General features: G+C 45.6%; 1 protein-coding gene across 2 annotated transcripts in view; it reads right to left on the reverse strand.

Annotated features, from left to right (window-relative positions):
• The window catches only part of LOC144830993 (solute carrier family 26 member 10-like), a 482,105-nt gene that overhangs the window by 95,849 nt on the left and 362,429 nt on the right, over nt 1-23,827 (reverse strand). For both annotated transcript variants that reach the window (XM_078688957.1, XM_078688958.1), the window contains exons 12-14: nt 3,746-3,815; nt 3,206-3,385; nt 1,416-1,476 (exon numbers count right to left, since the gene is read on the reverse strand). In XM_078688957.1, the coding sequence (XP_078545083.1) occupies nt 1,416-1,476; nt 3,206-3,385; nt 3,746-3,815 (311 nt within the window). The remainder of the gene's footprint in view (nt 1-1,415; nt 1,477-3,205; nt 3,386-3,745; nt 3,816-23,827) is intronic.

Consider the following 23,827-nt stretch of genomic DNA (forward strand, 5'->3'; position numbering starts at 1 on the left):
CCCCCAAAAAATTTAATGGATGAAGGAAATGAGAGGCTGGAATGGAGATAGGGAGGCGAGAAGGAAAGACGAGTAGGATTAGCAACTTGGAGACCAGTAAATTATGTTAGTGTAGCAGGTACAGTGACACCGAGGCCCAGCTGTATAATGAGGTGAGGCTGCACCTCATTTATAGCAATATATTATTATCGGCTAAGCCATCTAGGTTCACTGCTTGCAATAATGCCCATAAGCCCCAGGCTACTCCACTAACTGTTATATCCTAGCCAGCTTTGCATCATGCAAATGAGCACCATGTATGCTGTCTTGAATAAGCATGTGATAAGGTCTGCTTGGATGAATGAAGATCAAAAGGCCTAAGCTTTTAGAATACTAATTTCTTCTTTAAGTCAAGTCTGGTCTGCTACTGAGGTCTGCAGGTGAAAGTCTTTTCGTTGTTTCTCCTAGATGGAGAAATGATCCTGCATAAGAAAATAGAACAAGCATTGGCAGAGCCAATAGGTCTCGCCTTTGGAACCTTATAAGTATTTAGCCATCCAACACTTGATGTTGTTGCACCAAGGATATTGTGCTGCATAACCAAATACTTATAAGGTCCCAAAAGCGAGATCTATTGGCTATGCCAATGCTTGTTTAGAGTTGCATCAGCAACGAAAAAGAAAAAATGTGCAAAAGCATTTTTTTAAAGCTAGAGCAAGGGAGCAAAATGGAAGTTGCGGATGGGGCAACACAGACTGCTGCTGGTGATGGGAAGCAAAGCTGCGTGGTGGGAGGAGAAGCCACACAGTGGGGTGAAGCACAGCAACGGGTGACAGAGGAGAGTGGGGTTGCGAGGAAGCAACACATAGAGGAGGTGGACGAAATGAACACAGAGGGTGGAGGCAGGGTGAAGAAGCAAGCAATGGGTGACAGAAGGAGGGGGGAGTGGGAGGCAATAAGGAGGGTGTGGAGAATCAGCTGAGAGCAACATGAATCGGGCAAGGAGAGAAGCACATGGGCAAAGAAATTTTTCCAACATTAAGGATTGTGGAGAAAAGCAAAAAGACAACAGTGGGCAACAAGGAGTGCAGGTGGTAAGAAGTACATCAGGGTGACAGCTGGGAAACACGCATTCTTGTGAAGTGCTTAACCAAAAAGAACAAGCGCGCACGCCTCGCGCTAAAAGTTAAAAAAACACAAGCTGCGAGATGCGTTCTGTGGTGGGGGAGGGGAAGGGGCATTGAAGAGAGGCGTGCGCGCTCGGTCGAGCGAGAGGAAAGCCAGATGGCGCCTCTGCTCGTGCCTGTGCGCGTAACCGCACACCGTATGCTACACAAAGCTGTGGTCAGACTTTTAAAACTCCACTCCTAAATGTCTCGCAGAGCAGCGCATGCGCTGGCTCAAGCGAGACCTAAAAATGGATGCATAATGGGTACCTGAATCTGAGTCGAGGACATCTCTATCTGGAAGGTACACAGGATTGGCTATTCCATTTTCCTACAGAGAAAGAAAACAATAAATCCCCTATGAGAGGTAGTTGTTGGACCATGTATCTTAAACATCATTCACACAATAATACAACAGCCATTTTGAACTGGGCTATTTCGGACGCTTAAGCTTGACATTAAAACAAAGTGGGTAAAGTGATAATAATAGGTGAATATGTGGAGAAGTTGGCTAATGGTCTTGTGACAAATTGAATAACATTTCTTTTCCTTCTCAAATTTGCAAAGGAAAAAGGTTGATTTCTACCAAAATCAATACACATTAGCAATATGTGAAAATCTCTAATCAAAAACCAGGAAACCCATACCCACGAAAACACAAAGAAAACTATAGCTATCATTTTGAAAGTGGAAAAATAAAGTAAAATATTACACACTGGAGATAGAGGAGAAATATATTCATAATTCAATATGGGGGGGCTACCTAAATCATTGCTGCTATATTGCCTTATCATCTGCAATATATGGTGATTGAACAATTTAACAAACTATTTTGATAAAAAAGATATAGTAACTAAATTAATTTACACAATATCAAAAAAAAAGAAAAGAGGATTTTTTTTTTAAAACAGCCATTCAGTGAATTATGTCACAATATGTATCAAACCCTCTGTTGACATCTTCAAACAAAGCAACATTCTAGAACGCCGGTTGTTGGTAATCTTTAGTGATGCAGACCTGTGTAAAGAGAATTCTGTTTTCGTTACATTGAATGGCCCTATTAAAATAATTAAAGATAGTTTACTTCTGGTTGGGGTAAAATGAGACAATACAAAGACGTTTTGGGAGTGGGGGCAGGGAAGAAGTGGGTTTAGAGGATGTTTAGGGGTACTTGCTGAAAAAAAGCCTGAGAAAACAGGTCAAAGAAGTGAAGCGTGAAATGGTGTTGTTGCTGTGGAGAGAAGAGCACTGAACTTGCCCTCCACCCCAAAAAACTCAAAAAAATGGTGGCAAAAAAGTATTGAAAAATTGTAAAAATAAGTTATCCAATTTTATCTGTCATCACAGTTATTGTGTTTGTTATTAAGAGTTAATATTTCGAACACTTCCAATAGAAAGAAACAAAGGGCCTGATTTAGAGTTTAGTTTGTGGGTGTCCTGTCACAAAGGTGACGGATATCCCATCAACCATATTGCAAGTTCCGTAGGATATAATTCACTTGTAAAAACGCGGATGGGTTATCCGTCACGTTTATGATGGAGCAACTTCTAAATCAGGCCATGATTTTGTAATATGGTTGCCTTGATTTTGGGGTCCAGTTAAAAGTTTTCATGGCTTTGGCCTGCTTTACCTTCACATAGAACCATTTAAATTAGTATTCAATAAAGAATTCTGAGAATCTCTCAGCCAATGAGAATTCTTAGCATATATGTGTGCACTACTGCTGTTTGTCTACATTCTAGGTTCAATAACAGTGTCAACAGGGACAAGAAGCAGAAAGAGACAACTGGCTTCATCGTCTATATATGTTGTGAACCATTGGGATGGGCTCTACAAGTCTTATTTGCCTTTCCATTTGGGAATAATTACTGTTGATTGGGCTGAGTCACATATCAGGCATGTGTGCTTTCTCTTCAGATCATTCAGCTTTAGAGTACCTAGCACTCTTCTCATTCAATAAATTGCAGCACAGGCATCATCAGTGATTGACCACGGATCATCTGAATTACAGCAACATCAGTGCGATCTAAAGAACTTTCTCAGGGGTTCCGAGTCTTACAATTATGCTGATGTCGTCAGCTCTTCCCTCCTCAAGGGCTTTCTGGGCCTTCTCCCGCTTTCTGATCTTCTCCTGGGTTAATCCCAACAGCCTGCTCACAGCTTCTTTGAAGAAGTTCCTGTTGCCGTAGTATACGGGGGCATTGTAAGACAGAATCTTCAGGCCTGGGATCTCAGAGCACTGCAGGCAGATGGTAAAGAAAGGATCAATCACTCATAGATGCGCTTATACATCAATTGTTGTGACATCAAAATAAGATGTGCTAGATGCTAAAGTGATTTAGGAGAATTAGAGCGAATGGACGTATATGAACGTTAGAGCCTGTGTCCTGTAGGACTACAAGGAATGCTATGGCTCTACTGGCAGATAGTGACATGAGAGCTCTTTGAAGGTGCAAGCTTTTGCTAAAATTTGTTTTGCTAATCCATCAGTTCTGTGAGAGAATCTGCAAATGGCCGAGTCATAAACAAAAGAGAGTATTTGCACGCAGTACAACCTGAGACCATGGCAGATCCCCCAGTTATAAACAGTACAAGTCACCTTTCCGTTCTGCTGCACTGGCCTGTAGATTTCAGTGTTGCTTGCCCTTCCCAGAACAGCACATTCAACCCTGGAAAACAACAAAAACAGGACATTTGTGGAGCTGCTAGATTAATGGTGCAGCATATCTCACAGACGAGAGGAAACATCATACTGTATACAGACATACACGATATGTTACTGCTCTTAAGTAACTCCTAGTAAGCTAGTTAAGAAATACTAAGGTGCATACAAAAACATACAAGCTATGTTTTTGTTCTAAAGTGATTCCTAGTAAGCTAGTTAAGATATACTAAGGCTGGAATGCTTGAATTAATTTCACTGGTATGTACAATATGTCACTCTCTAGTACATTGGTTTTGCCAATACTGCTACTCCAGACAAGATCCACCCTAATGCACCCATTGAACTTAGGGAGTCACCCTGATGAAAACAAAACGTTGATGAGTGGAATGCTTGAATCAATATCATCCACTGTTCTGTGGTTGTGTGTGCTCTGTTTCAGAGTAGATCTGTTGAGGTAGTTTGGACTGGACTATTTGTATTGGACGCTCGACCAAGGATGATTTGCCTAGGGATGGTCTGTCCAAAAATGGCATGATGGACTGGAGTGTGGCCCGAGTGATTGTAGTGCTTGAGACTTTTGCAAACATTCCACCCATTACCTTTGTGTTTTCCTCAGTGAGATGCCGTAAATGTGATGGGTATTTCCAGACGTGCAACCTTTGCTTGATGTGCACAGAACTCAAGCTATACCTCATTGACAAGGCCAAAATAGACCAAAACTGGTCTGAGGCTGCCTGTTATTCAGAGGGGACCTGGTCTGGCAATTCAGCTTGGGTTGTTCTTATTGTAGTAGGATCAAGTATGACTTGCATATGACTGGCCTCTGTCTGAAAGTTGTATGAAAAGCAAAAAACTGTGGACTGGAATGTGGCCCTCGGCAACTGCATCTGCTGAGACTTTTGCAAGCATCCTATCTATCATCCAACTTTTTATATAAGGTTTCTTAATGTATCTTCAGGTTATGTTGCAGTGAATGTTTTCAAATAGGTAATCTGTTAAATATGTATGTGTTTTTGTGCAGAGAATACAACTTTTCCTGGAAGGAAGCCATGACAACGGCAAATGGACAAAAATATTTCAGGCTTGCCCCCTTATGATATTCTTGTGAGGATATTGTGAAGTGCAAATGGACATGGATCTTATACTATTAGTAGTGCTAGAGGAAGTAAAGTTACCTATTGCTTACATATAGAAACCACAAACAAACCCTCCATTATTACTTGAACCCTCTTTATGAGAATGGTGATAATCTCGATTCAGCTGTAAAGGAAACCCCTGATGAAATATGTGCAGGCGATAGGATCCTGAATGTAAGGAAATTATGAGGGAATCAGTATGCAAAAAAAATCTTGTTGTTATTCCCCACTCTCAAAAGTAAAATTCACATTTGGTCAGTACTATCACATATGCGTGGTAGTGGCAATGCTTTATTTGTGCAGGTGGTTGCTGGCGGTGGGCATGTGTTGAAACTGCTGATGAGGGAATTGAAGGAATCTTCAGCAATAATTAATTTGGCAACTGAACTACTACACTGCACAGGTACCTGGTGGATCCTGTAAAGCTTTCAGTGATAAACATGGATCTCGGTCCCAGGTGTATGTAGAACGTGTTATTTAATTATAGAGTGTGATGACGTATAGAGCTATACCTCACTATGAAGGCTACAAATGGACTGGGGTTGCGTGTGGTCTCGTCTTAAAAGGATCTGGGGATGTACTGTTCTTATTGGAGTAGGATCAAGACTGATTTGCATATGGATCGCGAGTGGGACGTGGGAAAGAAGACACTGTGCCCGCCGAACCGCCAGGCACTCGGTTGACTCCTGGCTGACTTTCACACAGTGGTGGTGGGGGGGAAGGTCGCAGTCCTCGGTACTAGGTTCCCAACGTCCCAACAGACATTATCACAATCCTATTTATATTTAACCCGCCAGAGCGGGATTGGGACAGGGAACGGGGAGCAGAGAGCAGAGAGCAGGGCGCCGGAGCTGGAGTCCCTTCGAGCGCCCGCCGATAGCACCCGCACCTGCAGAGTCTCACCGCGCCGCAGAGTGGGAACCACTTTGAACTGGCGAGCAACGTGTGGCTATGAGTCCTGCGACGAGGGCTATGGCACCTTTGGCAGTGGGAGTGAGGGCTGGTGCAGTGTAAGCAGTAGGTCTAAACCAAGACCAAGTCAAGTTAAAGAAGTTAAAGGAGTGCTACAGTAGTGCAGCGGTGGCACTGGGACGCCGAGGAGACTACTGCTGTGGCATTGCTGCTGTGGTAGCGTTAAGGCGCAGTCAGTGGTGGCTGGTGACATTTGAAAGTGGTGAGGCGTAACATTATTGTCGTACTGTACCGCGGCGAGCGAGCGAACGTAGCGAGCAAGCACGAATAACCTACGGGGGGTTTGGGGATTCACCCCCATTAAAATTTTGAAAAAAAGAGTAGACAAACGGTGCATTTTTAAGCAAATCTGTAGAAGTAGGAAAGTTAATAAAGCAATTAGTGCTGGGCCTAAACTGCCCTCACAGGCTTATCAACAACTTCCTCATCACAGCACATCTTAGACACTGATAGGCTGGCCACCCAATCCTACTTGCAGATCTCACCTTGTTTAATGGTAATTCCTGACCCTCGTCCCCTTAACGAATTCTTTGAAGCAACTAGCTGGTTGTTTGAGTACCATAAAAACACAATACACTTAATACAAAAGTAAATAAACTGAACAGTAATAGAGAAACACAAAAAGACACACCATAAGCATTTGAAGACCGGGGAAAGAAACACAGATGAGAAGCTCTGTCTCTAAAAGATACACTGCAAAAGGGAACACACTATTATATTACGTATCATGCGATCTTTATCCTCATAGCTGCTGCCGTCGGCTGCTGAACGTTCGGAGCACTACCTGGCTGGTTCTGCGAACGTTCAACGGCCGACGCGGCCCCACCCACTGTTTGGAACGTCCAGCACTGTGCCGAAATAACAGCCGCAGCCAAGGCGTTAATGGGACACATTTACAATGTAACTGTCCATTTTTTATTTCAAATCCTTACATTCTGACAACTTTAGAAAAGTGGAGTGACAATGCAACTGCTTGTGCTAGCCCAACTAATTTCAACCATATATGGGACTCCTACTACTAGCTAGGACAACAAGACCAGGGGCTTCAGAACAAAAGGTGGCTTCGAGCAACCCTTTAACACAACATACAATACACAATGTTAACCCTCGTCTTGACAAATCGGAAATCTACCACTCGGTCGGCAGCACGTCACCTACTAAGGCCTGCTTATTGTAACCATTTAAAATCTTCTTTAATGCATACTTTGTAATTATATAATGTACATTTTTGAAACAAGATCTGTTACCCTAGCTCACAGTGTGAATATATTATGCATGCACACTGAATTAATAAAACAATAAGCGCTGCAGTACATTACTTTATGGCAGTATGGCGTCCTTTACAGTGCTTGATGGTGTACTGCGCGCTGCAGTACTTCACGACAGTGCTCAATGATGGGGTAGTGGCTTCAGTCCCCAGTGCATGATGTCAGTGCATTATGCTTGCATCCCTCATGCGTGCTGATATCAGGGGGTCTCCCGTTGACTGCAGCCCACCCTGGAGCAATGAGTGGAATGCAGGGATCACCTATAAGAAGGGTGGTCCGCTCTAGATACCGAAGGGGCTCAGTGTGGACTGTACCAGAAGAGCATCATAATCAAAAGACAATATATGGTGACATCTCACGGTATCACATGCAATGCCTTTAATAACATGCAGTGGTATCACATACAATATCAATAGCGCACAATAACACAAGCATAAAAAAGTGTACCGCAACATAATATACAATTATATATTTGCAGTGCTCCCCAACACGAAGGACAAGAGACGCGCTCTCTTGCCTCGCAGCGCCTCGAGGCACGAAGTGAGCTGTCTTCACCGTGACGACATACATTCCCTAAAATTAGCACAGACCACCACTAGAGCAGCACACCCTGGGTTAGTGAAGGGTGACCCTTGCAATCATTGCATGACCATGGTGAAAATGGTGAACACAGTAGTGTGTAAAACAACATAACATGCAACCTATGCAAATAAATGCGTAGCCAGGTCATTGAACCCCCTACTCCTCCACGCGTGGAGGGGCTGGCCCCATCTGTGCGGACACTGGCCGTGGGCTGGCTTTGGGCCCTGCACCTCGGATTTCGCCCCATCCCCTTGGGGCGGTGCCACCTGGAGCTCAGTGTGACTTTCGAAGACTGGCATACGGAGCCGACTCGTACTTAGTCGCCAACAAACAATAATGAATTATTTTTTTAATTATCACAAGACCACAGCAGCACATTTAGTTACTTTAACTACATTTTAACATACATTACCTAAGCCACTGCCACTCTTTTAAATATACTTCATTTTCTTGCATTATTGTCTCAAACATAGGCAAATGTGTCCTTTGGAATCAACAACAAACCACCGATAGTATTCTATAGCCCATCACTGGGCTTAACGCTCTTCAATACACACTTTTTTGCTACCACCGTTCCATGACAATGCTTTAAATTTGAGTAGAAGGTGCAGTCGCTCAAAACACACTTTGGCCTCAAGGACCCATTGTAAAACAAATAATGTTGAGTTTTGGACTATATACAGGACACAAGGAGCGTAATTCCTTCAATGCACTACCGAATGCCCGAATGGACGCACCGCCCCTGGTGGCACAGGCCTTCTCCAAGACCTGGCACAGGCCTTCTCCAAGACCGCTCAGATTTAGCAATACTAAGCAGCAGAGATGCTCAGTGCAACTTTCACAGAATGGATCAGCCTTCACTTGTACGTGGGCCTAGAAGGAAGTGTGCCCCCCACTTCCCTCCCTCCACCAAACAAATCAGGATACAAGGAGTTTTACAGCTTTTATTGTGACTATTACGAACAATAGTAAGACTAAGTGCGTTGGAGTTTTGGCAAATGGGTGAAAGGCATAGTTTATAAGAAGCTACGAGAAAAGCTGATCTGCAGTGTAATGTGTTTTCTACCTCATGATTAAGAATTCATAACATTAAACATTAAACTAGCATTTCAGACTGCAGAATTACAAACCTACTACACAAATGATGTCCTTTTCCCCTCACCTGAACACCTTCATGGTTATTTTTTTTACACCCTAGTGCGTATCAGTACTCTTTACCTAGGTTTTAAGCCTAACCATCTCTATTTTTGTGTCTTGTGCAGTAACATTTAATTTAAACCAGACCATTACAAAAACCCTAGTCCTAGCTTCAGCTTTGTACGACATTAGGGCCTAATTATGAGTGGCTTGTTAAATTCTGTGTCGTGCGTACAGTACCCTCAGTTTATGCATGGGATGGAATTACGAGTTTCGGTTTAGTTTTGACGCATCCTGTAATTATCGGCTGTGTTAAAAAAACCCAACTTTCGTTACAATTCAGCAGGTAAACCTTGCCGAAATTTAGCGGGTGAAAACTATACAGTATTTACTGCATCGTGCAGATTTTGGTGCACTGAACACTAAAATTCACGTTATTCCCCAACAACTCGTAACAACTGTTATTTATTGCACTCGATAAATAACGTACACCATGGCTTCGTTATTTATCCTAAGCAATCAATAACACCTAAACTCGTAAACAGGGCCTATGACTGTTCCTTATTTTCTTCAACCACTGCGGGGGCACTTTCCGTCATGACATATTCCGACAATGTCACAACAAAGGGAGGGACAGGATATGACTGGATGAATACCAAGGTCCTCTTTAAAGGCTTCTGTGAGATCTTCCTGCAGTATCTACGGGCATCTTGTAGGAGGAGTGCTCTATGATTTCACCATCCCACTTTGCAAGTCCAGAAGGTGTAAAGGTGGCTTGGTGTCACCCATTGGCACTTATGATAGCTGCTCAGTAGCAGAGGCCCAATGCGGCTGCAGGACACAGGTCAACACAAGTCCTTGTTTAGCGAGACTTGCCTCAGCGAACAATGACATTCTCCGCTTTTTTCCCCTCCATTGGTTTAAATGTTTTGGGAGTTTATGTGTGCAAGTCCTCAACATTTCTCTCATTTAGAGACTAACAGGATTGGGACTTGCATTGCCGGCTCCTTACTGTGTCCAATCACGGGTGTGAAGTTACCTGGCCATAGTTGGTCCCGAGCCGTGCCCGTGTAGCTGCTCTGTGATAGTCAAAGAATGAGGTCCCAAATGCTAAGAACACTTCTATATGAAAATCCTTCCCAATGTGTGGTCACTGTGAATCAGCTACTCCTGTGGGTCTGGTCTTGTGACTGCTAGGTGTCCTATAGTGCTGAGGTGCGTCGCTAGTTTGGAAAGATTTTGAGACTTTGACATATGCTGGTTTGTGAAGACTAGTTGCAATAAGATGCTCTCACTTCTTGGATGGCTTGTGAGATGTAGGTCCATGGGAATCTTAGCCTGCCCTACATATTCTGGTTTGTGAGGACCGGGTTCCGTGTGATGCTGGGACGTCCTGGCTGGCCTTAGAGAGCCTGTCCCATAGGATTTTGAGGGTTTAACATATGCTTGTTTGTGAGGGCTAGCGGCCATAGAACGATGGTATTTCTGACTGGCTTGTGAGAGATAGGTCCCTTAGGATTCTGAGGCAGCCCTACATATTGTGATGACTAGTCGAGATAGTAGGCTGCGCTCTACCAGCAGGTATGTGCTAAGGTCCCCTGGTATGCCAGGATTCCCGAGCATAGCTTGGTCAGTGTGAGGCTCCCTTACTTTACGAGGCCTGGTTCCTATAGGGTACTAGGGTCTTCCCAGCTGGTATCTGAGCATTCCTCCCTTATGTGGCCTGGAACCATTTAAGAGCAACACCCTTCACATTCATGGAAACTTTAACAAAACTTGGCAAGAAATACTTTTTCAATAGTTGTTCTGTGCCTCTTCTAAGATGAACGTAAACACAATTCAGTCATATAGTGCTTTCTGCCCCCTCCCCCCTTCAGCTTTGTAGTGCTTTATACTTCGGAGTACACCACTGAATGGCACTCATTTTATCGACCGCGCACATCTGCTGCTTGGCTTCGAACCTTGACCTGCGCGTTACAGCCATCTGTATAGCAGAAGCATTAACTTACCGAACTGTTTTACAAAAAACACTTCATCACAAGATAGTTTATAAAAATAATACGTAGGTCCAGCCCCTTCTCTCGAGGAGCGGCGTTAAACCATCTGTGCAGAAATCCACTTTGTAAAGTCAACATTCCAACAAAAAGAAAGTACTGGCATTGCCTTCAAAATAAATTAAACTGTCATAAGACTAGCAGAGCAGGTCTCCACTCCTGGCACTGTGGCACAGATAGTCAGGCGAGATCCGCCATGGTAGGAAAAGGCACAGTTGGCTGGGGTGCAGGGAGGGCGCGGGGGTGAGGGCCTGGGTGGGGGGGATAGTTTTAAAATAAAAATTCCTACCTGACAAGGTCCGCGCCGCCTCGGGTCCGTTCTGGCGCCAACAGGAACAGCCGCATCACTTCTGGCAAGTGGTAAACCCCTCTCAGCCAGCAGCGCCAGGATTGGCTGAGGGCACGGTTACTACTCGCCCGACTGCCCATTAGGAGAGCGAGGTTTGAGCCTTTGCACAACCCTCGCTCTCCTAATGGGCATGTGCCAGCAGAGCAGACACTAGTGCGCATGAGTGGACACGGTGCAAAAATTCACTCTCCGTCCTCACTCATGCGCGCTTGTGCTGCTGCATGCCCCTGGTGACGTCTGACTGACTATCATGTCAGTCAACATGATGTCGGACCACCCACCCCCTTCAGACTCTGAAGGGGTTGGGCGGTCCGACGTCATGCTGACTGACATGATTGTCAGTTCTCCTTCGGCGTCTCTGAACTTAAGTAAACTTAGAGTTTAGTTAAGTTCAGAGATGCCGAGGGAGCAGCTGCGGGCGAGGGGGGCTACGCCCGTATGCCCAAATGGATGCACCGCCCCTGGGCGCAGTTAGAAGCGCTCTTAGGACCCACAGGACCCAAATGAGAGAGACCAACGAAGCGTAAGGCACACATCACATTTTTACATCCTGCTACATCTTGTCACGTGTGCCCAGATGCTAGTCCGCTTATGGTACGGGGGTGTTGGAAAAGCCGGGACTTAGCCAAGACCAAGCCCAAGAGCAAGCCAGGACCAGACGGGATAAACTTTGTGTGTATGGTTTCTTTTGCCCTGTGTCCTGGTGTTGCTTCTGCCTCACTGCTACCCGGACTTACCCTAGTGAGATCGTGGTCCCAGGTTTAGATACTGCCGCTGGTGTCACTGCCAAGGACTACACCACCCAGAGTGCAGAGCGCTCCACCCGCCTGCCGCTAACAAGGGGGAGGCACTGTATTGATCTTGTGCATTTAAGCACTGCCTCTCCCCCGTAGCATGGGACGCGCGCGGGACGACCACAGACAAAACCCGGACTAAGGGTGGGCCGTCTGAGCCCGTCCGAGACTGGCAGAAGTTGGGCTGTGCCACCTTATGTACAATTATTTTATTATCTTTAGTAAGGTTTCCCAGGTCTAATTGATCCTTGGCCATGCCTCCTGTTGGGATAGGTCCCTTTTGCAAGCGCAAGACGGGGGTGGGAGGGGGGCTGTGAAACGCTTGATTTTTTTTGTCAAGGGCGGAATCTGCATTGATCCATGAGATCCAAATAACTGAACGCAGGTTATCCTTAGAACCCTTGTTGCCACCCCCCAATGGTAGTGTAATTCCTCACCCTGATCTAACACATTTAGATATACCTTCCACCCCTCCTCTAACGATGCTAAGCCACCTCACTTCGAGTTCAAATACCTCATCTGACTCTCTTTCTCCCACAGTTACTAACTCAGGCCTTCCAATGGTTATAACAAGGGCTAAGAAAGCAATGCTGGCTGACAAAGGAGAGCCTCCCCTGAAGAAAAGGAAAAGCTGGGGCCCACTTAAGGCTACTTCCCAAACTACAGCTGGAGTTAAACAGAAGGCAGCTCAAAGGGGGCACAAAGGAAACAAGCATCCTGGGACCGGCTCTGGTCCAGGGAAGACATGGCTTGGCAGTTTGGGCTGGACTATTCCCATGAGGCACAGGTTCAGACTGATTTGCAAATGGCCATGTCTGAACTGGGGTGGCGGAGTGAGCTAAAGAATGATGATGGATTAAATCCAGATCAGTTGACCAGGGGTGAGTGCTTGCAATGTTCAGCACTCCGTCTATAATCCCCTTTGGTTTTGCTTTGTTCGCCCTAAGTTGGCAGGGTATGCCCAGACGTGGGTCCCTTGCTCACTTTGCCACCGGATTCAAGCTAGCCTGGATGATGACAGCTGATTAGCCAGAAACCGGTCCCAGGATGCTTGTTTCTGGTCCGGGCAGTTTGGGCTAGGCTGCTCCCATGAGGCACATGGTCAGACTGATTTGCATATGGCCATGTCTGAACTGGGGTGGCGGAGTGAGCTAAAGAATGATGATGGATTAAACCCAGATCAGTTGACTGGGGGTGAGTGCTTGCAATGTTCCACACTCCGTCCATCACCCCCTTTGGTTTTGCTAAGTTATAGATGACATCAGGTCAAAAGCCAAGGCTGATAAAAAAATCCAATTTGGTATTAACAAAGCAAAGCAAATGGTGAATGCGTTGCTTTGCAAAAAAGAAGAGAGGAAAACAGTGGATCGCATTGAACTGGCTTACATTATTTTGCATCTGGGAGGAATTTCCATTCATCCACAAATGGAATTTGATGCAGAGCCAAATTAATAAAGAGTTGTAGACACGGGTGGGTGCCAAAATGGGGCACCTACCTGAGGCTGGCGTAACAAGGGAACATATATTTATCCTGCAAGCATACATACAAATAAGGAAATGCTTGCAAGGAGAGTGTTGTGCACAAAAGTACCCCTTCCAGCACACAAACTATCCTGAGCATAGTGCTCTCACCTTTGGACTATGATGTAAGGTGGCCTGCGTTTGAACTAGACAGCCCAAACCGTGCTGGCGCTGGGATTGAACAGAACTGCACCATTTCCTTGTAGCTACGGCACACTTCTGCTCCCTCCAGTTCACGCACCACAGTGCAGCAACGTTTCTTGCTGTGCTATGTGAACTATTAATACATCTGGGCTGCATTATGCATAAGTGCATTTATGGATCTGGTCCTAAATATCTAAAAGATATTTTTTTCCTCTACTCTCCCGGACGTGCTCTGCGATCTAGCAACACTATGTTGCTACATATACCGAAAGTAACCAGAGCAAGACAGGGAGGCCGAGCACCCTCCCTAAAAGGCCCCTTGTTGTGGAACTCCCTACCACCGCAGCTGAGACAAATCTCCAATCTTTTTTCCTTTAGGAAGAAACTAAAAACTTTCCTGTTCACATCTGGTTAACCTGACTTCTCTCTCTGTTATTCCCTCTATATAATTTGTCCCTCTCACTCAGGAGCCACGCGCGGAGATATCCCTTCGGGGCTGATTCAGGCGCGTTATAAGAATATAAATAAATAAATAAATAAATATATATGGTTGCAAATTCTTAAATCGAAAACTATTACAGATAGCATGCCTACATTTGCACATTATTATTGTTCTTGTCTTTCTTTTTTGTATTCCTCGTATACCAAGAATGGGCATTCTAGATGGGGAAATCCACCTCTTCCCTCCAATGCAGCGATGTTCCGACCTCCGCAATTCCAGCAGAGGAGAGGAAGAGATATGGATACCCCTCTAGTTTCAACTGTTTGCTAGCTCCACTCCAATTCTCAGTATCTACATGGCCCTTGGATTGAATTGGAGAGCCGACACCAACAGTGCCCAGGTGAAATCATCGAAATATAACCAGAGTAGTCTCATCGGTTCCGCCAAGCCACTAGGGCCGCCCAGATCTTGTCCTGGCTAGAGCTATCACAGGACATATCAGATTCGCTTATATATATGATATATTTTCAGGCAGTCAGAAAACGTGGGGGGCATAGGGTCCTTCCAAGCCTTACATATTTCCCGCCTCGCTAAGACCATCACATAAAAGATACATTTGGTTATCAAGTCATTGGGCTGATATTCTGGAGTTAAACCAAACAGGATTGTTGTAGGGGTAATTAAAAATTGTATTCTCAATACTTCAGTTATAAAGTCTTCTATTCTGAACCAAAAATCTGTGAGTCTGGGACATTCCGCAAACATGTGAAGGTCGTCAGCCGTGAGAGCTTTACATCTTGGACAGTGGTGTTCTAAATTGGTGATCTTAACCAATTTTTTGGGAGAGATGTAAACTCGATGTAGAGTAAATAGATGGTTTCTTTGAGGGGTGCCGCCTTGACTACAGCATTTAACATCGTAAAAAAATCGACCCACAAGACTTTTATGTTGTCCTCCTCCAAGGTCTCTGTCCCTCCCCACATCTTTTGGAGTTCTTGTTCTGTGATTCCATCCAACTCTAGCATGGCCTCATACCAAAAAGATACCTCTTTCTTCCATCTCCCCTTTATATTTACTAGATCCAACTTGGGTTCAAAGGTTTCTGAGGCCCATGATATACTAGCCCACCAGGCTGACAACTGGTAATATTTGCACCTAGTAAGGGTTCCTCCCGTCAACCTAAAAATGGAATCCCAGTCAATTAGCTGAGTATTGTGTTGTAGGTCCCTCCAAGACTATTTGTTCGGACGCAGTGGCGCTATTGAATCTGAAATACTCAGCAGACTGTTTCAGCACAGACTCTTTTACATCAATTTGTAGGAGTTTTCTTGTTCTTGTCTTGATTACATATTACATACTGTATTGGCACACTAATAATAAATGTAAATTTATATAGGTGAGTGAGTTTGGGCGGTGGCAGAGCCCTGCTGCTGCTTTTGCAATACTGGCTTGTTTTAATTTTGAGAGCGTGTTAACACTGCGGTGCCTAGCTCCTGCACCGAGCTTTTAAAAATCTTTGAAAAATCCTTGGAATTTAGTTGGGGGCAATCCTTACCTTGAGGCTGTGTCCTGGGCTCGATCGTCACTCCTACCTGCTCTGGTCCGACGCGGTAACCAGTACCGTTGTGCGGAGGGCGGGGTAGGGAGATCCAGGCACTTCCGGGGGGCCGGTTAGCGGTCTAGTTGCTGGAAAGGCAGCTACTTATTGAGATGCTTCCGCGACCGAACAGCGGGCGCGCCCCTGGCGCGCCAAAGGCAAGCCTGTCTGCGCCCGTCTGCGACGTCCGTGGCCAGACAGGGGCCCGGGGCCAGAACCCCTGCTCGAGGCAAAATAAAATATTAGTATGGCTCCCAAAAACGACATGAGCTGCGCACCCACATCAAAGACTGCTATAAACATAGTATGGTGGGTGACAGCAGAAGGGGAGGCTGCAGATTTTGTTCATTTACTCTCGGAGGAAGGGGGGAGGTGGAGGAGGTTACCAGCGAGCTCAAGTGCTGCTTAGTGAATTGCCGGTCCCTCAGGAAACACAGACTGGAGGTCTACGACCAACTGGCAGACGACCAGATCGACATTGTGTTTCTTACTGAGACCTGGCTGGACGAGGAGTCGGCCCCGGATATCGTAGAAGCTGTCCCCAAGGGCTATGCGATTAGCCATCTTGATAGGAGAGGTGGCAGGGGGGGGGGGGGGGGCGGCATAGCGATCATTTATAAACATCACGTCCATTGCACTCTGGAGGAGATCAATCTGCCCGATTGTGAGGTGGGAACTTTTACGCTTGTGGTAGACCAAAGCTATATTGTAAAGGGGGTTCTAATTTATAGAAACCCGGCCCACGCCAAGGGCTTTGTATCCAGTGTGCTGGATTACCTTGCGCAATCAGCCCTGCGATATGAGAAATTCACGTGCTCGGGGACCTCAATTTGCATTTTGAGGACAGGGCATGCCCCATGGACACTGAATTTTGTCAGGAAATGACTTCACTGCAATTTGCACTGGACCCGCTGTTTATGAATTGGGAGGATATTGTGGCTCACCCCCCTCTTCCTGCTGTATGGACGGATCACTACGTAGTGCCTTTTATGATTACACGCCCTGGGCCTAAGAGACCGGAACCCGGCAATAAGATAGCGGTCTGTCGGAGGTGGGGGTGTTTCTCGCAGGGACTCTTTAGCAAGGCCCTGGTGCCGGATGGCCCGCCGGGGGGCAGCAATGTTGAATCGGCATGTAGGAACTTGAAGAGACGTATCACGGTGGCTTTGGACTGTACAGCCCCTTGGGCTAAGAGGAAACAGTACAGAACTCAGAAATCGGCCCGTGGTACTCAGAGGCCCTGAGAGCAGCAAAAGCGGGGTGCAAACGGCGGGAAATGCTTTGGAAGGTAGACTTCTCAGAGCAGGGTAAAGAACACTATAAAGAGGCGCTAAGGAACTACCATAAGCTTATTAGAAGGGCTAAAGCTGATCATTTTGTGGAGAGAATTGACTCAGCCAGCAGCTCCACTTGGGAGCTATTTAAGGTTTATAAGGAGCTAACCTCCATCACTAGCTTGGCTGCACCGGTTGTGAGCTCAGAGGAGCCCTGTAATCGGATAGCCAAATTCTTCTCCGAGAAGGTGGAAAAAATGTATTCCACTTACCCAGAATTGGCTAGAACGGAAGAGGAAGGGCTGGAAGAAAGAGACCTTGTAGGGGAGAGAGGTGGTTTGAAGGAATTCTCAATGCCCCTCCCGGAACAACTGATTAACATCTGCAGCAGCATAAAGTCTGGATCCCCTAGGGACCCGGCTCCTCCGAAAAGGCTAGAAGGGAGTTTGGAATGCCTGGAACCCTTCATAAGACATCTGGTGGCGACTTCTTTTAGAACGTGTCATGTCCCCGGATGTTGGAAGGAAGCTGTGGTTCTGCCGCTCCCTAAGAAACCGCATATTGGGTTAGATCAATTAGATAACCTACGCCCAATCTCACTTTTGCCGTATTTTGCAAAGGTGGCAGAAAAAGTGGTGAATGAACAGCTAACGGCCTACATTGAGTAATATGATCTTCTGCACCCCACCCAGTCCGGCTTTCGAGCTAGGTACTCGACAGAATCAGCTCTGCTTTTTGCCACTGAATCCATCAGGCAACTTGTGGACGCAGGTCAAACGGCGGCCTTGATCCTGCTGGATCTAAGTGCCGCCTTTGACACTGTAGCCCATCACACGTTGGTGCAGGGTCTGAGGAAGGGCGGGGTGTCTGGCAGTGCCCTGCATTGGCTAAAATCCTTCCTGTCGGGTCGCTGCTTCCAGGTGACACAGGGCGAACACTATTCCAGGGTCATCAAGCTGAACCAGGGAGTGCCACAGGGCTCGACCCTGAGCCCAACCCAGTTTAATTTTTATGTAGCTTCCGTGGCGGAGATTGCAGAGGGGTTTGGGATCAGGGTCGTATCCTATGCCGATGACACACAGCTGGTGGTCTCCCTGACCTAGGCACTGGAGTCGGCTGCCTCCAACTTCATGGCATGCATGCAAGAATTGGCTGCATGGATGGCTAAGAACTGCCTGAAGTTGAATGGCGACAAGACAGAGGTGCTTGTGGTGGGAAGGGCCCGACTGTGTGGTCATCGGCATGGTGGCCCCAGAATTTGGGGGTGACACCTACGCCTTGTGTGCAGGCAAAGAACTTGGAGTTTGGTTAGATCCCAGTCTTTCCTTCGACTACCAAACCAGGCGGGTGGAAGGCGCCTGTTTTGGGATCTTGAAGGTCCTGCGTAAAACCTTGGACCTACTCCCTGTGGCGGCTAGGAAGGTTCTGGTTCATGCTCTGGTGACGTCGCGCCTGGACTATGGTAACATCCTTTATCTTGGCACGACAACTAAGTGTATGCTCCGCCTGCAGGGAGTGCAGAATGCGGCATCCCGCCTTATCCTGAGGCGTCCGAGAAGGTCATCGGCTAGGGCAGCTCTGGCTGCGTTACACTGGCTCCCTATAAAAGAAAGAGTCACTTTCAAGGCACTTTGTGTCTGTCACCGGATCCTGCAGGGCAAGGCCACTTCGTATCTGTCGGATCTCCTGACCCCCTATGTCCCCACACATCAGCTGAGGTCAGGTGGGGTAGGCTTGGTGTGCGTATCTGCTATCAAGAAAGCCAGGATGGGAGGTCGGTCCTTCCGCCTATTGACGGCCAAGCAATGGAATGCTCTCCCCGTGGAGCTCCAGATGGAGGCCCAGGAGAGATGTTTCAGGAAAAAATTAAAAATGTTTCTCTTTCCCCAAGTATAGTAGGGTGAGGGTAGTGGGCATCTGAATCCTGGCTAACTCTACTGCAGAGCGGGGACACACTGGCATAAGTGTAACCATTGCGCTTTATGAGTGGACCTATTAATATTATTATTATTATTATATTCTGATGTTATTCCGTGCATTTGGAAGTAAAACTACTGGAGAATAGGAATAATAAAAGCAAGGTACATGCTTCACCTAGATAGCCTTGCATTTTTTGTATGTACATGTGCTTCCACTTAGTTTTCTCTAACAGCAGAACCTGGACTCTGGAACACTTTTGTTTCCTCTATTATTTTTTTAAGTTTCCTAGAGTTATTCTTGTATTTTTAAATGAGTAACTTTATGAGAACTCTTGTTTCTGTTTTTGAATTTGTATCCTTTCAATTTTATATTTCTATTCTATTGGTATTTATTTTCCACTATAATTGCTTTACCTTTTTCTTTTCTCTATGTGGGGCCTCCAGATTAAGCATGGGCGGATTTTGCGAATCTGGCGTACGCGAACGTGCGTATTTACGGATTCGCAATCCGCAAAATCCGCGAACTCTCGCGAATTGGCGGATTTTTGTGTTTTTTTGTGTTCGCAAGGGTTTCTGCCAGTTCGCGAGGTTTGTGTACCAGTTCGCAATTGCGAACTTACCTGTCGGCTCGCAACGGCCGCGACTATGTTGTTTCTACGTCTGGTTCATCATCACAGGTTCACAGCACCCTCTGTTTCACCACTGCCACCCTCTGGTACACCCATGCCACCCTCTGGTACATTCTCACTGCCACCCTCTGGTTGGTTTATCACTGTAGATTATGGTGGTGAAAAAAAGCAAGCACACCTGCCCTGCTTCAACTGCCATTAATTAATTTGGGGTTGATTAATGTGTCACTGATTTTTAAACTTCCAGTCTGGCTGGCACCTGCTTCCTTCCTTATCTGTAATTTGCTTTCTGTTGCAGTGCAATTTTTTTTCACAGGACCTTTATGGCCTACTTGTAGCTATTCTATGAGCCTGCTGTGAGGGTCAGAGCAGGGTCATAGAATAGTTGCAAATAGGCAACTGAACTCTGGAGGGGCCCCTCAGGAAGCACTAGAGTGAATGGTTACTAATGTTAAGATTGAACTTTTGCACCTGGTGATTGCTTTCAGTTTTGCAAAAATCGTTTTCCTGCAATTTCGCGCGATTTGCGGGGCGCGAATGCGTGCGAGATCGATTTCGGAAGCCGCGAATTCGTGCGAATACACCATTTGTTTTTTTGCTGCGTGTTTGTTCGCGTGATTTTTTGTGTGTTCGCAAGCCGCTTGTAGCACAACGTTTGCGAAGTTACCCTAGCGGTCGTACATGGGCTCGGCCATCTTGTTTGCGTGACGTAATTCCGTTTCCGGCCGCTATGTGTAATCTCGCACAGTGTGCGGCTCGCTAGTACAATTTCGCGTGTGATCGCGAGGAAAATCTCGTGCGAACTTACCCACATGGCCAGTCCACATCAACAGTACACCCCAAAAAGAAACAAAAAACACACAAAAATCACCAGAATCCAATGCCATCCAGGATGTTTACATTAAAAAGACCCCACAGGCAGACTCAGTCCATGCACCACTACCCCTAGGCAAAAGGCCCCACCAGCAGCCCCAAAAAAATGACAAAAACACAAAATTCAGCACAATCGCAGCCCATCCATGGCCTCAATGGTGTTTAAATTCAAGAAGACACCCCACAGAAAGACTAGGCCCATGCACCACTCACTACCCCTGGGCAAAAGGCCCCACCAGCAGCCCCAAAAAAACGACAAAAAACACAAAATTCAGCACAATCCTAGCCCATCCATGGCCTCAATGGTGTTTAAATTCAAGAAGACACCCCACAGAAAGACTAGGCCCATGCACCACTCACTACCCCTGGGCATAATGGATGAAAGCTAGGCAAAATAAGTGCAGGCCTCAGACACTGCCTCTCTTCAAAATGGCCCCTTGCACCCCAAGCACATGTTGCCGGTACCAGCACTCAAGATGGCCACCACCACCACCCACATGGCCAGTCCAAATCAACAGTACACCCCAAAAAAAACGAAAAACACACAAAAATCACCACAATCCAATGCCATCCAGGATGTTTACATTAAAAAGACCCCACAGGCAGACTCAGTCCATGCACCACTCACTACCCCTGGGCAAAAGGCCCCAACAGCAGCCCCAAAAAATCGACAAAAAACACAAAATTAAGCACAATCCCAGCCCATCCATGGCCTCAATGATGTTTAAATTCAACAAAACAGTTGTATCATGCACCCATAACCAACCCTGGTCCTACTGGATACTGTGGCTACTCACAATATATTTTATTTAATGTTCTGAAAAAGTTCCAAAATTGTAGTTGCAGCAACTGTAATGCCCCAAACAAACTTACTTGTGAAAGTTGATTTCTAATCCAAAAGTGATCCAAAGAAAGTCAAAAAGGCCTCAAATCCAAATATCCAGCAGCACCCACAAAAAGTAATCCTTCCAGGTCAAGATCCAAATGAAAGTGACCAGCACATGAAGAAAGCACTGGGAGGAGCCTGCTGGACAGGAACAGGAAGTTGGAGACTGTGGGGCACTTCCTTCCTCCCCCCTCCAAAAATGGACTCCTTGCAAAAAAAGTGCATGCAAATGTCAACCTGAGGAGTGATTCTGATAAAAATCATCATTTTCTGAAGGTTTATGCTGTTTGCTGGTGGATTTCTTGTGCAGAATTGCAAAATCTCTATTTCGCGAGTGCGAGATTGTTCCTGCCCGCCGGACCTACGTGTTCGCAATTGCGAACTCTCGCGATGCATGCTGTGCAAGGTGGCAAGCCGCGATTCCGTATTCGCGGGCGCCAAACTCCCGCGGGATCCCGCAGCAAGATCCAAAATGGCGCAGCACTCTCAAAATATCGAGAAAAACAACTCGGCAAACGCTGAATGACGGAAAGTGAACGCCGTGCGCCACGCCGCAATATTGTATCACCAAGCAAAAAAATCCGCAGCCTGCGAATTTACGGATTTTCGGCAAATTCGCGAGAGTTCGCGGATTGCGAATTTGCTGAAAATCCGCAAAATCCGCGAGCGGAACGGATTTTACGCCCATGCTTAATCCAGATTAACTTCCGGTGTGAAGGCTGAGTTTAAAAACAATGATACTTTTATATATATATTTTTTCTTATGTGAATATCCTATGTTGCCTACTTTTTACCATCTTCCCAATGTCCATAAAGACATTCATTGGCCCCCTGGAAGACCTATAATTGCCTCCATAAATAGCCTTCTTGAAAATTGTTCTATCTATTTGAATTTCTTTTTGACACCTTGGGTAATAAATCTTGGCTCCTATATCTGAGATATGCAAGACTTTTTAAGGGTTAATTGAAGGTGTTAAGTGGGAACCTGACATGCTGCTCATTATGCTGGATATTACCAGTTTATACACCTGTATAAATCATGACCAAAAGATTGCTTCTGTTAAATGGTTTTTAGACAAGCGCCCACTTAAGTTAAAAAAAGATAATGAGATGCTTCTTAAAATGCTAGCATTTTGTTTAGAAAATAATATATTTATTTTCGCAGGGCGGCTATACAGGCAATAACGCATTACCGCCATGGCCATGTGCTTCACCCCCAGCTATGCAAACCTTTTCGTTGGCTGGTGGGAGGAGCATATGGCCTGTCAGGAAGTGCCGGAAAGGTGTTTGGATAAGGTCACATTTTGGACCCATTAAATCCATGATCTTTTCATCGTATGGAAGGGTTCACACTGCTCGTCTGAGGAGTTTATATCATTTTTTAATTCCAACAACCTCAATATGGTATTTAGCGGTCATATAAGCAGCACTCAGGTCTTCTATCAGGACCTAGAAATCTATGTCAATAATGCTGTGATTTTAACCTGATTGTACAGGAAACCTGGTAATGCTTTGCTCCACGTCAAAAGCTTCCATCCAAAAAGTATGATCTGCGCATGAAGCACAGCTGTTCCACAGAGGAGGACTATACTATACTGAAGAATGAAGCATGTAGTCGATTTAAAGCTTATTGGTATTCAAATAATTCCCTCTGTACAGCAGCAACAAAAGTTGAAAGGATATCGAGAGAAGAACTTTAAGCTCCAAAAACTATCAGAGGAAGTAACACCACTCAACAAACTGAACCAACACTTATGATTACACGTTTTAACACGCAGTCTTCCAAAATAGTCCAGAAGTTCTGAAAAAAGTGGCACATCCTTAAAACAGACAATATTCTCAAGAACCAAATTCCCATTCAGCCTTTGATAACGTAAAGAAGATCTAAATCCATCAAGGATCTCCTAGTCTCCAGTCATTTCCAATCTAGTACTAGACCGAAAGAACCCTGGGTTCTATCCTTGTATGAACTGCAAGGTTTGCAAGTATAGTCATAAGAAGAACACCTATGAGATACCAGGAAAAGATTCAAAATCCATTAGTAACATCAATAGATTACTCAACTGTAACTCTGATTTCACCATATACTGTTTCGAATGCCCCTGTAAGAAAAGATATATCGGCAGTACTGTGCATCCTGCCAAGAAGCGCGTGTTGGAACACAAGTGGGCGATTGCCAAAAAAGATAGTAGTTATCCTGTGGCTCGCCATTTTGAAGACACTCATAAAAGCAATTGTGATCTTTTAACCTTTTATTGTTTAGATCAGATCCCCAAAAATGAAAGAGGGGGAGACAGGGTCAAGAGATTGCGTTCCTTAGAGTCTAAGTATATCATTGAACTTGGTACCATGGCCCCCCTAGAGTTTGAACAACGACGAGGAGCTATGGGCCCACTTAGAATGAGGTCCATGATTCACGGGCTATTAGGTGATGAGTCA

The sequence above is a fragment of the Lissotriton helveticus genome, chromosome 1_1 (assembly GCF_964261635.1).
Source record: "Lissotriton helveticus chromosome 1_1, aLisHel1.1, whole genome shotgun sequence".
Taxonomy (NCBI): Eukaryota; Metazoa; Chordata; class Amphibia; order Caudata; family Salamandridae; genus Lissotriton; species Lissotriton helveticus.